The 15,162-nt window shown below is 34.7% G+C and overlaps 3 protein-coding genes across 3 annotated transcripts; 1 reads left to right on the top strand and 2 right to left on the bottom strand.

Moving 5' to 3' along the window:
* Window positions 1-43: 43 nt before the first annotated feature.
* Window positions 44-1,440, bottom strand: LOC105638081 (uncharacterized). The gene is made up of 2 exons (XM_012221803.4): window positions 531-1,440; window positions 44-464 (listed from the first exon to the last, which is right to left on the bottom strand). The coding sequence occupies exons 1-2, from the start codon at window positions 761-763 to the stop codon at window positions 155-157; spliced, it is 543 nt and encodes a 180-aa protein (XP_012077193.1). The 5' UTR covers window positions 764-1,440; the 3' UTR covers window positions 44-154.
* A 141-nt stretch (window positions 1,441-1,581) lies between these two features.
* Window positions 1,582-3,218, bottom strand: YLMG2 (YGGT family protein). Its single transcript, XM_012221802.4, has 3 exons — window positions 2,862-3,218; window positions 2,471-2,670; window positions 1,582-2,049 (listed from the first exon to the last, which is right to left on the bottom strand). The coding sequence occupies exons 1-3, from the start codon at window positions 3,132-3,134 to the stop codon at window positions 1,791-1,793; spliced, it is 732 nt and encodes a 243-aa protein (XP_012077192.1). The 5' UTR covers window positions 3,135-3,218; the 3' UTR covers window positions 1,582-1,790.
* A 274-nt stretch (window positions 3,219-3,492) lies between these two features.
* LOC105638079 (copper-transporting ATPase PAA2, chloroplastic) lies at window positions 3,493-12,924 on the top strand. The gene is made up of 17 exons (XM_012221801.4): window positions 3,493-4,222; window positions 4,313-4,390; window positions 4,566-4,663; window positions 4,760-4,813; window positions 5,135-5,221; window positions 5,723-5,887; window positions 6,522-6,632; window positions 6,943-7,011; window positions 7,538-7,647; window positions 8,334-8,439; window positions 8,800-8,866; window positions 9,534-9,613; window positions 9,775-10,229; window positions 10,841-11,015; window positions 11,280-11,411; window positions 12,277-12,427; window positions 12,566-12,924. The coding sequence occupies exons 1-17, from the start codon at window positions 3,589-3,591 to the stop codon at window positions 12,646-12,648; spliced, it is 2,655 nt and encodes an 884-aa protein (XP_012077191.1). The 5' UTR covers window positions 3,493-3,588; the 3' UTR covers window positions 12,649-12,924.
* The last annotated feature ends 2,238 nt before the right edge of the window (window positions 12,925-15,162 follow it).

The raw sequence follows: 15,162 nt of genomic DNA, 5'->3' as shown, positions 1-15,162 counted from the left end.
GAAAAGCAAAATCTTTTCATTCAGACAGAAAAAGCCTCCTAGGGATACCAAAAGATGTGTTTAATTAGAAGAAATTGCGGAAAATTTTTCATCAAAGTACAGCAGGAAAAAGAAAATTCAAGTCTATGACATGAAGCTGCTTGTTTCTCCAATTTTATCCAGTCTTGAACTTCAAAACCAATGCGAGAATCACAAGAATTACAACGATTCCACCTGAAGATCCGCCAACTCTATGGATCCAGTAAGGATCAAACCTGGGAAGGCTCTGGTCTAAACACAGTGATAAAGCAATGATCACAATCAGAGCCAGAGGAAGTAAGGGTAACCAAGAAGCTACTTTAATGGGTTGTTCTTCAAGCTCTAAATCAGTCTCGGGTCTGCGGTTAATATAAAGAGGTGAAATCACGGCTAAAAGGGCCAAGCCAATACCCACAAGCCTCTCAAATGAAGAAAACTTGCTAGTCCTGCAAGAATAACAAGGGTTATGATAATTCCATCATAATAGCCACCAGATTCTGAATCATACGTACCTTGTAAAGCCCCTGTCTATATACTGAGATAAAACAACGGCTAAGATCAGCAATAACAGTAGCAAAGGCAACCAGGAAGTGAGACTGATGGATTCTTCATCGTCCTCGGGATCACTAACCGGTCTCCGGTTGATATATAGAGGTGAGATCACAGCTAGAAGGCCCAACCCTACCAACACAAGCCTCTCATACGAGGAAGACCTCCTACTCCTGCATGTAGCTATCGGCTCCATTTAGGAAACAGAACTAAAGAATTTCCTTCTTGTTAACTCTAATACCTTCCACTCCCTTGATTATTCTTTTTCTAGTAGCGTTACTTGGTTATTTTCTTTTGAGAGTAAAAGTAGACAGTTCAAAACGGCTCAATTATGATGTATCAAATCATATCAGACGGTTGAGATTGGAGGAATACTTGTGCTAAGTTATTAAAACTTCCAGCATTCATAATGGACTAATGGAGTATTCTTTAAATTTGTAGCTAAATTAGTGTTAAAAACCAAAAACTAAAAAGATCTCAAGGCGCTTAACGAAATAGAGTTTTAAAAAGATTTCCTCCTAAGCAATCTCTGTGACTTTAAACCTTATGCTTTCTAAAGGAATCCTTCTGGAAGCTGCCAAATTCTTCTGTATAAAAATAGTAGGGTTCACGGCAGCTTGTCCATGAAGTTCTTTGGTGCTGGATTGGATGGATGTGAAGACTGAAGAAGATAATGGACAAGAATAGACTATTCTCCATTAAAAAGATAAAAATTGAAAAATTGGATGCTAACCACAAAATTTGTAAGAATCTGATGCTTTCAGTATCACATCATTTTTTCCCCTTTCTTTAATTTTTTAACTTCATGCATTCAATCCACAAATTTCTGATTTATCGCTTAGCTTTACAAAATAGAGAGCAAATGGAGCAATCAGCACACTGACCGGTTGACTCCTTCGTCTAAACTTTCCGGCTTCCCTTCGCAAAGAAGAGAGAAAGAGGAGAGTTATGTGCAATTTTTACAGTGTACTCCCAAGCTACAAGTTCTAGTTTGAAAATGAAATCTCACTCAAATCAACAGGAATGCTATTCATCATGCCATAACCATGAAAGAATATAGTAGAACTAATACAAAAAAGAACAAAGAATTTCTATAATTCAGCAAGCTGAATCGATCATTAGCCGAATAAGACTGCCCAGAGTTTGAAAATCGCAAAAAAATAAAAATACATAAGCTGTATACCTAAAAGAGGACTATGATGATAGTGGCCTAATCGGCACCATTAGTTAGAGCTATGTGACTTATTCCCATAGAGCCTTCTCATCCATTTCTTCTGTGATGTAGTAAGATTACTGAAGCTTGTCTGGGGTGTACACCTTCCTTGAGAAGCATTTGTTTTTGGAAGTTCAGCAGGAAGTGCAGCAGCAGTACTAGTAAATGCATTTAGAACAAGGAATGCTAGAATTGGAGAGAGATCCAATGTCCCTCCTAGCGGTGGGATGATTCCGCGGAATATGTTCAAGTAAGGATCACAGATAGTGCTGAATTCAAAATATGAAAAAAACCCACATTATAATTATTATTTAAAGGAAAAAAAAAATCCACTTCAATGAGCAATGGCTTAACTTGAATCTTGTTTCCTGTCAAGATTGAATTTTGCCTCAATGCAATCTCTACTACAATCTCTAGTAAATGTATTTTTTTGCAGATAACTAACAACAGATTAGCACTATCAGTTAGAATGGCAATCCAACTAAAATAAGACACCACAAGAAATGTGGATTAAAACTAAAAATGGAAATGGAGAGTGTGTAACCATCAAATCTTTTACTTCTTTTAATCTATAGCTCACTTCTGACAGGTGCTATGGTTTTCGTACCATACTAATTACTAAATCATGAAAAATTCAATATCTTGGCACAAAATAAAATTATTCAAAATTCAAAAAGTTGGGATGTGCACCTCAGAGGACTAACAATGGCAGGAGGAGAGTTAGGAAACCATGTCAAAACAAGCCTTACAATCAACAGGGTGTTGTATATGTTGAGAAAATTGAGAATGCCATTAGCCACCACAACTCCTGCCACTGAATCGCCAGGTAAGATAGCAGCAAACTTGTGATTAGACACAGACTTTCCATTGCATTTGTTCTTGCATTGAATCTGAGGTACAATTTCCAAAAAAAAAATTAGTAATTTAAAAGAAAAAAAAAACTACTTTTTTCCTATACCAGATTAAAAAAATCAATTAAAGAAGTACAAATTAGCTAAATAATCTACAAATGCATATGAATGTACTTGGATGATAAATAAGGCGAAAATAAATAAATTAGAGTTAGGACATAGAGAATTGCCTGGGCGAGATGGTTGCTAAAATCGGAAGGGAGGGAAAATATTCTCTTGAGAATAGGATTTTCAGAGGCAAACAAGTGAAGAAACCTCAAGCATTTATCAGCGGTAGAAGTGAGTGATGTATGCAGCTCGTGTATCATACAATTTGGAGATGCTAGATTGTTCGGCTTTAAAGGTTTGAGAAATGGATTTTGAGCAACCCATGAAGAGATCAAGACGCAGTTTGGCATAAAGCTCGGCACTGCACCCTTCGAATTCTCCCCGCTCGAAACCATAGTTGTTGACACAGAGAGACTTGAAAAGGCACAATGTCCAGAGCTAAAGAAGAAGATAACGAACTGGATGTTTGTTCTTTGTATCTCCCACGTGGTACGCTTTCGTTTGCTTCCTCTTGTAAGATAAAACGCACCGTCTTATTCTTTTTTTTTTTTTTTTAATTTTCTTTATTAACCAATCTCAGTGGGCTACGAAAAAGCCGCGTTGGCCCAGATTTTTTACGGATTGGGCCAGGTATGCCAGCTATTTCGACCACAAATTATTGCCGCTAGCCGCCAACAAAAAGAAAGAAACGAAAAAGGATATTGTAATCTGACGTGTCAAATTCTAATTCCACCACTTTGAAGTTTGAACAATGGGCAACTAACACCACTATTTTCGTCCACCGGTCACCTTAGCGCTCTGTCGTTGGCTTTCTATGTAATACTTTCTTTCCAATTCCTCTCTGAGAAAATGGCGAGTGATTTTTTGAAGCTTTCCATGTCGCCTCACCCGAAGTTTAGATTCAGCTACAGCACGCGACACCGTTTTCATGGCTTTGACTTCATTTCTCAACTACCTAAACGTCGTCGATTGATTCTCCGGTCACGCACCATTCGTTATCTCACTTTGTCGAATTCCCTCGAGATCAAACCTGAAGTACAAAACTCAACGTTTCAAGCCTCCGGACGGTCCAAAGACTCGCCTATTCTACTTGACGTTCATGGAATGATGTGCGGCTCTTGCGTGTCTCGCGTCAAGTCCTTGCTCTCTGCTGATGAACGTGTTGATTCGGTTGTGGTCAACATGTTGACTGAGACAGCTGCAATAAAGTTGAAACCGGAGGCTGTGGAGAGTGGATTATCGGCGGAGATAGCGGATGGTCTTGCTCGGGGATTGACTGATTGCGGATTTGAGGCAAAGAGGAGAGTTTCGGGGCTAGGAGTGGCAGAGAATGTGAGGAAGTGGCAAGAGATGGTTCAAAAGAAAGAAGAATTGCTCGTCAAGAGCAGGAATCGCGTGGCGATTGCGTGGACTTTGGTGGCTTTGTGTTGCGGATCGCATGCTTCACATATTTTGCACTCTCTAGGCATTCATGTTGCTCATGGTACTGTAGCAATCACATGTTGTAAATTTTAATGTTATGGAGATACTGGCAACTGAAGCAGCATCTTATCTAAAATTGGTTTTGGTGCAGGTTTCTTTTGGGAGATGCTGCATAATTCGTACGTGAAGGGTGGTTTGTCTTTGGCAGCTCTGTTAGGACCAGGAAGAGGTTAGTTGCTAGTATTGTTTTTTCTCTCATTTCAATTTCAATACTGTGTAATTATTGAAGAATCTTTTTGAACTCTTTTTGTGTAGTTCGTAATCGGCTCTCCAATAGAATGAGCAGATCTAAACCGAATACATTGTATTCTTTGATTTAAGATCAAAATAAACTTTTTTTGCAGACTTACTTTTTGATGGTATAAGGGCATTCAAGAAGGGATCGCCAAATATGAATTCTCTCGTGGGATTTGGATCAGTTGCTGCATTTTTTATCAGTGCGGTAGATCCTCACTTAAACACGAAATATCAAATTTGTCCAAATTGCAGCATAGTTTGTTTTTGCTAATTATTCTGCTCTCAAATCCTTTTTATACAGGTTTCACTTCTTAACCCTGAGCTCAAGTGGGACGCCTCTTTCTTTGATGAACCGGTGGCTTGCTTGCTTCCAATCTTTGCACTTTTTCTTGTGAAATTTTATAGCTTGCTTTGCATGTTTGTATGAAAAATTTATTTATTTTTTCAAAATTAGCTCGAGAATGTATTTTCAACTAGGCTAAAGCTTATTTTCCAGTCATGTAGACACCTAGCACACCTCCCAAAGTTACTATCTATCATGGCAACAAACAAAGTCTTTTTTATATGTATCAACTGTTTTTCTGTGACTATCAAACCATAAGATATAGCTTTCATTTTTTTTTTTTTTTTTGGTTAATAAATTTCTCATGGATGGCTGTTGTTGTTTAGTGTGCAGGTCATGCTTCTTGGTTTCGTGTTGCTTGGACGTTCTCTTGAAGAAAAAGCAAGGATCAAGGCATCAAGTGATATGAATGAACTTCTGGTAAAGTTAGATTCAAAATCACATTGTTTATTCAAGGGAGTAAATGGGATGCTTACTTGATTCCCTTTTCCATGTATTTTGACTTGGTTGATCCTCATACATGCCTTATGTGATAATGTTTGTCAGCAGAAAAAATAATACGAACTAAGACAATTTGGTCCTTTTTACTAGATTTGTTTCATCTAGTTGATTTGCCCATTGTGATTAATGTTCTGGTGTAAGCATCACTGACTTAATAAACTGGTTCAAACATAAGCATCATTTACTTTCATTAACTGAGAACTATCCATGGCTATTTTGTTTTATATTTGTTCTTTTTCTTTATTGTTTAGTGCTCATGAAGAGTCATCATTTTCTTTATGGTTAACTATTAACCCTCCTAATCTCAGAAATATATCCTAATTGGCATGTGCAGAGTATATTATTTTCTATCATATACCTTAAATGATAGAGGGAGACAAATTACCACCTGTTTAACTTCACAATACGGGTGTTTTGCAGTCACTGATATCCACTCAGTCACGCCTCGTTATTACTTCATCAGATGGCAACTCCTCTGGTGATTCTGTTCTTTGCTCTGATGCAATTTGTGTTGAAGTCCCCACTGATGATGTTCGAATTGGAGACTCAGTGTTGGTTCTGCCTGGAGAAACTATTCCTGTAGATGTAAGGATTTTGAATTTGTTCGCGTAGTTAATGCTCTGAATGAGAAAGTAAATTTCTTTTTTCATATTTTAGTTTAGTACTAGATCTATACGTGATAATACTTTCACATCAAGCCAAGGCTTCAAACCTATATGCACTTTGTGAGTGTTCCTTCATTTTATGGAACTGATAATTATATAGATTTGGGCATCTGTTACCAGCCATGAAGTAATTATCATACTGGTTGCACTAATGCCATGGGTATTTTTAAGATATATTTTCTGTTTGTTTCTAGTATCTATTGTATGTTTTTGTCCATTGAATGTTGCAAATCATAATTCCTGGACTTGCAATTATATGATTATTTTACTCTGATATTCAACTAGCTAGTATGATTATGGAAGCCAATCAAGATATTTTTCGAAATATGAAAATCCACAAAAGGTGTTGTGGATGCTGACTTCTTTCTTAATATTATGCATTCTTATTTAGAAACAAAAAGACCCTTCTAATGACTTTTGCTAATAATTGAAACCTGCTCATTAAGAAGGGAAAAGGGAAAAAATATGCCAGTATTTTGAACCTGTAACTATATTTGAGCCTTAACACATGCAATACATTCTGAATTGAGTTGAATTATGCTTTTCCTGAACAGGGTAGAGTTCTTGCAGGAAGAAGTGTTGTGGATGAGTCCATGCTTACGGGGGAATCTCTTCCTGTATTTAAGGAAGAAGGCCTCAAAGTCTCAGCTGGAACTATGAACTGGGTATAATTATATTTTGAATTGCAGGAAGATATTAGATGTTTTTTTATTGTCACTTATATCTGAGAAGCAGTATCTATTTTCATTATAGTATGTTTATTTCCTTGAGGTAATTAGAATCAAAGATCCCTGCAAAGCTATAGTTCAGCATCAAAGTTGTGCCTTTCTAACTTATATTAATAGTTTTGAGCAAAATTTTTCAATATTCGAGAGAGAACAGATTCTGTTGATGTTAAATTTTCTGCAGTTTTCTCCTTTGGCATTCAGTTATTGCATTCTTTTAACAGTAGGCAATTGTCAAAAACAATTCCAGGATGGCCCTTTAAGGATTGAGGCATCCTCTACTGGCTCCAACTCGACGATATCTAGGATAGTTCGCATGGTTAGTTACTCAGTACCCTCTTTTGCTCTCTGTTATGTCATACCTGTAAAATGCATCCAAGTCTGTGACCAATAATTTTGCTTATTTTTTTGGTTCACTTGATGGCAATCAAAATTGTGTTCTATTCTAAAAAAAATATTGGTGCTCTTCAACTTTCTGTTGGTATGGACATCAAGTATTTCAAATGGGTGCTGTTTGTGAGTAGAAATAATTTATTGTTTATTTATAAGTGGAAATTTACTAATAGAAATAACTTACAGTCATCTTCTTAAACACAAACCAGAGAGAATAGATAGGTTTTATGGCATGTAGGAAAGGAGTAGATGTTTTCAGACTTTGTGGCAGTAGCTTGGAACTTCTGTCTGTATATCTCTGAAATCTTATGCTAATTTTGACTCATTATGTGAAAATTGACTTCTGAATGAATGCCTTCTCAATGAGGCATAAGTATGCAACAATTATAAGTTCAGAATACAAAGTTTTGAAGTCTTTCTATTGTGTTAAAGCTTTATGATGTGATATTTAGGTTGAGGATGCTCAAGGTCATGAAGCACCCATACAAAGACTTGCAGATTCAATAGCTGGGCCATTTGTATACAGTGTAATGAGCATATCTGCAGCCACTTTTGCCTTTTGGTAGGGTTTATTTCTTTTCTTTCATTGTTATTTGATTGAGCCTCATATTGAAGCCGCTTAAAAGGAGATAGACAAGAAAAGTGGAAATAGATATTAGTTAATTCTTCAAAGTGTCAATGGATGCCATAGTTTATATAGTGATCTAAAGTGGCAATATTGTTTGTCTTACAGGTGCAAATTTCTATAATCTAGGATCATGTGAAAATGATGGGTAATTGTGAATAGATGTCAATAACATCTATTTAACGAAATGATAACAAAGACACATTATTTGATAGTAGTTATTTTTATGTGGTTATACCATGTCCCCCATCTTTGGGGCTTGACTACAAGCTAACTATTTAGCTGTCTGCATTTGTTAAATAATAATTCTGGTTCCTTTTTTCTTTTTTTTTTTTTTTTTGTTCGTCAACTGTTTCTCATATATTTAAACTGCCCTATATTAGTTGCCCTTTAATAGTGCTGACCTTCCATTTCAAGCAGATCATTCTTTTTTACTTCTTCCTAGAAGTGGTTGAAGTATTTTCCCTTGAACTTTTCTTGTTCATTGGACATTTTCTTTGCATATTCTTGGTTTAAATGCTATTATTATCTTCTCATAGAAGTACTAGTTTTCAGTTATTATATTTGTTAGATTTTGGGTTTCTTCTTCTTCCTTCTCATGTTTTGTTTTTTGTTCACATTAGGTACTACATTGGGTCACACATTTTTCCTGATGTTTTGCTCAATGATATTGCTGGACCTGATGGAGACAGTTTGCTGTTGAGCTTGAAACTTTCTGTGGATGTTTTGGTGAGTTTTATATATCTTTTCTTTCCCATCCATGCTTTAGTGAATAATGGTAATTGAAATGAGGTTTAAAGGTTACCTTATTAATGCATATGTTTGCATGTGGACATGGTGAAACTGTTGATTCAGCTTCTTTAGTCTGGGAAATAAATGCATTTTATTGTCCTAGGTTTATTGTCTAAGGACAAGAAAAAATTGTTGATTCAGCGTCTTGTGCATTGGAAAATGGAAAGAAAAAGGGGGAAAAAAAGAAGCATATAAGTGCTTTATATGATCCTTGATATAAAAGTGTAGAGAGAATAAGAAGAAACTTGTATAATTTATACATGCCTCTAGCTCGTAACATGAGTTTTCTTGATCCAGGTAGTTTCCTGCCCTTGTGCACTTGGCCTTGCCACACCCACCGCAATTCTAGTTGGAACTTCACTTGGTATATTGTCTGACTTTGATATTTATTTTAGGTTGATGCTCTATGCACGATGATAAGCTTAACGTAGTGTTTGGTTCAAATGAATTGGAGCTGTCGAATTCATTTGGAATGAATCCATGTGTTTGGTATAATGCAACTTGAAATGCAGAATTCAATTTAATTTTGTATAATTCATTTTTGATATAATTTCATAATTGGAAGTCATTTATTCTCACTTCCTAAATTACTCTCAATAATATAAAAAAATAATAATTTTGAACTCTAAAACAAAAGATCTTGTACCTAATGACAATTAATAAATATAAAAATCAATAAACTATTATTTTTGTAATTAGGCAAACTTTTCCAAGAAAAAAAAAAGAAAAACGAAAACTCAATGTGCCAAAGAGAGAAGATTGGCTATAGAAATTTTAGAACCTCTACAAAATTGTTTCTCGCTACTTTTCAAAAGCATATTAAAGAACAGACTCGTATTTTTCCAACTACTCCAAAATCAGGCATAAGGGATGCATCCTTCTAAATACATTGAAATTTGATGTTTGGTTTTAAAAACATAGAAGCCTGTTGTTAGGCTGTCTAAGACAACCACAAGGCCCCAGCTAGTTTGTCTTGTATTTAATTCATTCTCATTAGAAGTCCTAAATTCCCTTCTGCTTGAAAACTTCAGGAGCTAAGCAAGGACTTCTTATAAGAGGAGGCGATGTATTGGAACGTTTAGCGAGCATTAAGTATATTGCTTTAGACAAGGTAGTTATATATTTATTAAATTATGACATCTCTCTCTCTCTCTCTCTCTCTCTCTCTCTCTCTCACACACACACGCGCGCGCGCGCCCGCGCACAAAGCATGCTCTCACTCGGAATTGAAGTGGAAATTTTTTAGATAATTGTTGCACTTTTCAACTTCAGACTGGTACCCTCACTGAAGGAAAACCTGCTGTTTCTGCTGTGGCTTCAATTACTTACAAAGAATCAGAAGTTCTTCAAATTGCTGCTGCAGTAGAGAAAACAGCATTGCATCCAATTGCAAAAGCTATTGTGAATGAAGCAGAATTATTGAAATTGACTATTCCGGCTACACGAGGACAATTGACAGAACCAGGTTTTGGAGCCTTAGCGGAAGTAGATGGACGGCTGGTTGCGGTTGGTACTTTAGATTGGGTGCATGAACGTTTCCAGAGAAAGACAAACCTGTCAGATATAAGAAATCTGGAAACTGCAGTAACATTTCAGCCATCGGAAGTGGGTTCATTATCAAACTATTCGAAAACCGTTGTCTATGTTGGACGTGAAGGGGAAGGCATCATTGGTGCCATTTCAATATCAGACAGTTTGCGCAATGATGCTGAACTGACTGTAAGTAGGTAATTCTCTCATCCATAATGGTAAATTATGATTCTGAGGAATTCTCAATGCACGTAGTCATGACTTATGAACATTTCCATTGATGCCATTGCTCTGTCTATCACAATATTGACATTACCCATAAATTAACTAAGAGTGTTTTCTGGTTCTGGAATTGTATTGTGAATTTAGATATAGAGTTGTAGACTTTGTGGTTGGCATATATAGTACTGCATCCAATTTTCGTTCCTCTGCGAGTTGTTGGTGGAATTTTTCTTTTTTCTTTTCTTTAACCTTTAATAAATGGAGATTATGAGTTCTGCCCAACGAGGGACATGTCTTGCATATACTGCATGTTTCTGCTGGAAGTTAAGAAAAGCAAAAATATCACTTAACTGCATGTCTACCATTTTTGTTAGATTGAAAGCATGTTCCTTAGCAGAATTTCTTTTAAAATCATCCAAAAACTCGAACAAGGTGGAAGTAAGGAAATTTAAGTTCTATCAATTTATTGACCTTATTATTGTCCATTTTGCTCTCGTATGCTGACTCAGAATCTTATACGTGCAATCCAAGTAGTAAGCACATGATTTCCTGCTTTACATGATTATCATTTTACTTGGGCTGGTAGGCTCCAGCAGAAGGGTATCAGTACAGTCCTTGTATCTGGAGATAGGGAAGAGGCAGTTGCAAACATCGCAAACAGAGTTGGAATAGGAAGTGAATTTGTCAATGCTTCCTTGGCTCCACAGCAGAAATCTGCTGTTATTTCAACTCTTCAAGCTGCAGGGCATCGCGTTGCGATGGTATGTAGTATCTATCAGATCTCTGTTTCATGTTAAATTTTATGTAGACAAAATTGCATGGCCACCACATTCGTCTAACCATGGTAGAAAATATTATCTTTTTCATAAAAATCACCAGAGTTAAGTTGGTGGAAATTTGACTTTTTAATGAATTAGAAGAAATTTGCTGGTTGATTGGTTGCTACATGGTGATTAAAGTGAAATGTTCATCTGCTATAAGCTTAATTGGAAAAGATATACAGCTGACATGTTAGTTTTCTGAAGGTAGGTGATGGGATAAACGATGCACCATCTCTGGCTCTTGCTGATGTTGGGATTGCCCTTCAGAATGAAGCTCAAGAAAATGCTGCATCTGATGCAGCATCTATTATACTTCTTGGCAACAGACTTTCACAAGTACGTTTTTTTTTTTTTTTTTTTTTTCTTCTTCTTCTTCCTTTTTATGGTCATTCTCCTTTTTTTCATCTTCTATTTATGAATCTCGCTCTGTTTCTCATTGGATGCTACCCTTGTTCATGAGTATTAATTTGTTGGAATAAATACTGCGATGAGAGTCAGATGTCCATGGAAATCGTGCTTTTACTATTATTTTCTAAGCCTGGACATTGTAGAGCTAGAAAATCCATTTCATTTCCTTCTTTTAATTTGGGGAACAGCTTTAAGCCCAAACAAGTCGAGAATAATATTGGCTAAGAAATGTCTATCAAATCTTCACTCGAAATAGCCTACTAATTCCCATTAATTGATATTTTGTTTAATATTTCTCTGAATCCATTTTTGGTAGTCTTTTATTTTTTTTTCTCCTCTGCCATGGGAAAAAAAAAAAGAAAAAAGAAAATTCAACTTTTTTGCTTGATCTGACGTGCATCATGATAAGGAGCTATTATCCAACTGTAATATCATGTTCATATTTTATAAAAATCAAATGCGATAGCTTGAACAGAAATTGTTTGCTAGAAGAAGCTTCATTTTCATAGTTATAGCTTAGAATTTTAATTGAGAAAGAAGGTTTAGAGAACTATATCAAGACTCCATTACACATGAAAGATGGTGAAACTCTCTGGAAAATAGACAATTGAAAGTACTATGCTTCCAAATTAAGAATCGTGCACGTGTTTCAGTTATTGGCAATTCAATTACTTGATTCTTGCTTTATAACTTTAAACAAAGGCTTCAAATTTTGAAAAAGTACTCATCTTAGGAATAGATTTATTTTTGACAAATGGGTATAAACATAATTATTATCGATTATTCATGGCAGGTTGTAGACGCCTTGGATCTTGCTCGGGCAACAATGGCGAAAGTGTACCAAAACTTATCGTGGGCTATCGCTTACAATGTTGTCGCTATTCCAATTGCCGCCGGAGTACTGCTTCCCCAATATGATTTTGCCATGACTCCATCACTTTCAGGTGAGTTAAATTTATCATTCATTGCATAATTGAAAATTTTCTTCTGACAACAGAAGCTATACCATTTATATGGGACCATTTTTATGTTTCGTCGGTGGTTTTGAGTAGTTATTTCATTACTCGTATTTCGTTTGACAGGTGGACTAATGGCTCTAAGTTCAATTTTTGTTGTCACCAACTCATTGCTTCTACAGCTCCATGAACCAGAAAGTAGCAAATAGAGCTAGCGTGTCCGCGTGCAGTATATATATTTGTCTGTTATAAGTTCAAAATTTTGCTGGAGTTTGCTTTGCTTCGCTTCTGCAATGGTGAGTTTGATTGAATAACGAGGAAATAAAGAAAAACAGCGACATTGCCGTGATGTATAAAACTGAAATAATACCATTGTTTTCAAAAATTTCTATGTCAAACAGTTAATCCTTGTGAAATCGAATGCATTTTGTAACCCTTCCAATGGGTTCTGGCTTTTAGCAATATAAACTTCGTCTCTGTAAAAATTGATCGTCACATCTGTAATCTGCGCGTAAGAAGGTAGCACTGAGTTTTCCTAGTTGGACCAACCAATAGGATAGAGGTAGCAGACATGCCCCTGTGGCCCACGCTTAGAGGAGGTTGTTTGTCTGCTGCATTATTAGAAGGATTTATATCTACTTTGAATGGAGGGCTCTCTCTTCTACAAGAATACGGAAAAACTATGACTCTATCAAAGCAAATCAATCATCTGTTTTAAGATCTAGTAGAATCTATTTAGTATGGTGTTTCGATTCATTTATTTGAATTGATTAATTCAGTTTCGTTTATGATTTTAGTAATTTTTTTTCTAAAAAGCTCTAAAATTAAATATATACTCATAAATTTTCATAAATTTTAGCACAAGAGTATAAATATATATATACACACACCAAATTTATAAATGATAATAGTTGTCTATATATAATATAAATTTAAAACGTAATCAAAGTTATAAATGATAATAGTTGTCTATCTATAATATAAATTTAAAATGTAATAAGATGAGTGAAGCTAATCTAATCTCATTTTGAATAAACTTTCTTAGCGTGGTATCTCATTTTCACTCTATTTTAATTTATTTTTTTATAATATTTATTTAATTTATTTCTTTATATATACTTTTAAACGACATTATTTTAGAAATTAATTATTACAGTCCATGCAACCTAGGCGATTAGTATTTCAACTAAAACCGTGAGATTATCTTTTTAAATTTCAATTGAAATAAAATTACCAACAAAAAAAAAAAAGGGGATATTATAGCAACAAATACTTTAAAGGAATCTTTTTTTTTCTAAGACAGAAATAAATATGTTTCAGCAAGTTTCCCTTTTTGGTAATTTCCATCTTCAAAAATTAGAAGACAGAATAGGTTCGATTCTTAATTTTCGATTGAAAATTCAGTATCTTTTTTTAGTGGATACTATATTGTAATAAATTTATATTAGGAATATGTATATTATATTATATTAGAATATTCTGGTCTCTGAGGAATGCTTAAATTGGCTATCAAATATCATTTCGGTATCAATGGTAAGAAAATTACGGGCCCACAAAACCTTAAATATATACATTAAATGGGCACGTGATTGGGAAACAATTGTGGTTGCGTACCCCTATGCAAAAACGCCTTACATGTGAATAGTGGGCCAGTCTTACGCGTTCCTATTTACTACTCCCTTTATTAATTAGTTACTATTTAATTTAATATAAATAGAAAAGCCACCTTGGCATTGCCCATGGCCCACCTGCAACGTTGCATTGCTGCCGTGGAGTACACGTGGTGGACCTCAATGCTCCAACTCTAGTGTGTGTTGGTGATGTTTTATATTCGAAAACTTTAAAATATTGTCATCTTACAAAACAAAAATTATTCACAATAAAAATTAATAAATTATTCAATTTTAATTTTGAATAATAAGCTTTTTTTTATTATTCAACAAAGATGAGATTGTATGTCTAGATAGAACTATATTTCCGGAATTATCATATTTTTTTTATGTTAAACCATCTAATATTCAAAGTTTAAAAGTTCGATTAATCTAGATTTACGTTGATTAAATTTACAACTGACAGTAAAATGTTTTTTTAAATATTTAAATAACTTTTATGCTCAAAGTTTAAATTCCAAACTTTTAATTAGAAAAGTTGTTTTACTTATTTAAAATTGTGTAATTATAGTTTATAGAGTACATCAATGATTGTGTGGTGGCCGTTTAGACTGTTGGTAATCAAAAAGCGCAAAACGCAAAAGACGTGTAAGCATTTTTTTTGTTGGGAAGAAACCCTAATAACTTGATGAGATGCAGCACATGTTTTCTGGCACAAACCTTGCATATATAGCAAATATTCCTATACCAAAAAGGACTAGAGGTGAATTTGGTACGAGTACTTGTCTAGGATTTAGTAAATTTCCAGCTAATTTGATAGCTATTGTTCTTGAGTTGTTCCTATGCATCTTTTATTTGGGTATGCTATTTACTCGTATAGATCCAAACTCCAAATCTAATTCAGACAAGTAAATATAATAGAAGTAAAATATAAAAATATTAATATATTTTTAAAAATATATAAATGGATTAATTGTATTTTGAAAATTACATCTATTGTAATGTAATTTTTATTAAAAAAATTGGTGGGATATCCTCTTCTTTATCTTTATCCGTGAGACAATCATTTGTTTAATATATAATGTAATTCTATTTATTATATAATAAGAGTAA

This window comes from Jatropha curcas, chromosome 8, assembly GCF_041381405.1.
Source record: "Jatropha curcas cultivar XTBG-Jc1 chromosome 8, XTBG_Jcur_1.0, whole genome shotgun sequence".
Taxonomy (NCBI): Eukaryota; Viridiplantae; Streptophyta; class Magnoliopsida; order Malpighiales; family Euphorbiaceae; genus Jatropha; species Jatropha curcas.
This window is presented reverse-complemented; position numbering and strand designations above follow the sequence as displayed.

Excerpts from the sequence above, each read along its gene's own strand:
- LOC105638081 (XM_012221803.4), bottom strand. The coding sequence starts at position 763 with ATGGAGCCGATAGCTACATGCAGGAGTAGGAGGTCTTCCTCGTATGAG. Across the intron at positions 465-530 it reads ATAGACAGGGGCTTTACAAG|GACTAGCAAGTTTTCTTCAT; the intron begins GTACGTATGATT and ends TTATTCTTGCAG.
- LOC105638079 (XM_012221801.4), top strand. The coding sequence starts at position 3,589 with ATGGCGAGTGATTTTTTGAAGCTTTCCATGTCGCCTCACCCGAAGTTT. Across the intron at positions 8,867-9,533 it reads TCTAGTTGGAACTTCACTTG|GAGCTAAGCAAGGACTTCTT; the intron begins GTATATTGTCTG and ends TGAAAACTTCAG. Across the intron at positions 11,016-11,279 it reads CAGGGCATCGCGTTGCGATG|GTAGGTGATGGGATAAACGA; the intron begins GTATGTAGTATC and ends AGTTTTCTGAAG.
- YLMG2 (XM_012221802.4), bottom strand. The coding sequence starts at position 3,134 with ATGGTTTCGAGCGGGGAGAATTCGAAGGGTGCAGTGCCGAGCTTTATG. Across the intron at positions 2,671-2,861 it reads TTAGCAACCATCTCGCCCAG|ATTCAATGCAAGAACAAATG; the intron begins GCAATTCTCTAT and ends ATTGTACCTCAG. Across the intron at positions 2,050-2,470 it reads GCCATTGTTAGTCCTCTGAG|CACTATCTGTGATCCTTACT; the intron begins GTGCACATCCCA and ends TTTTGAATTCAG.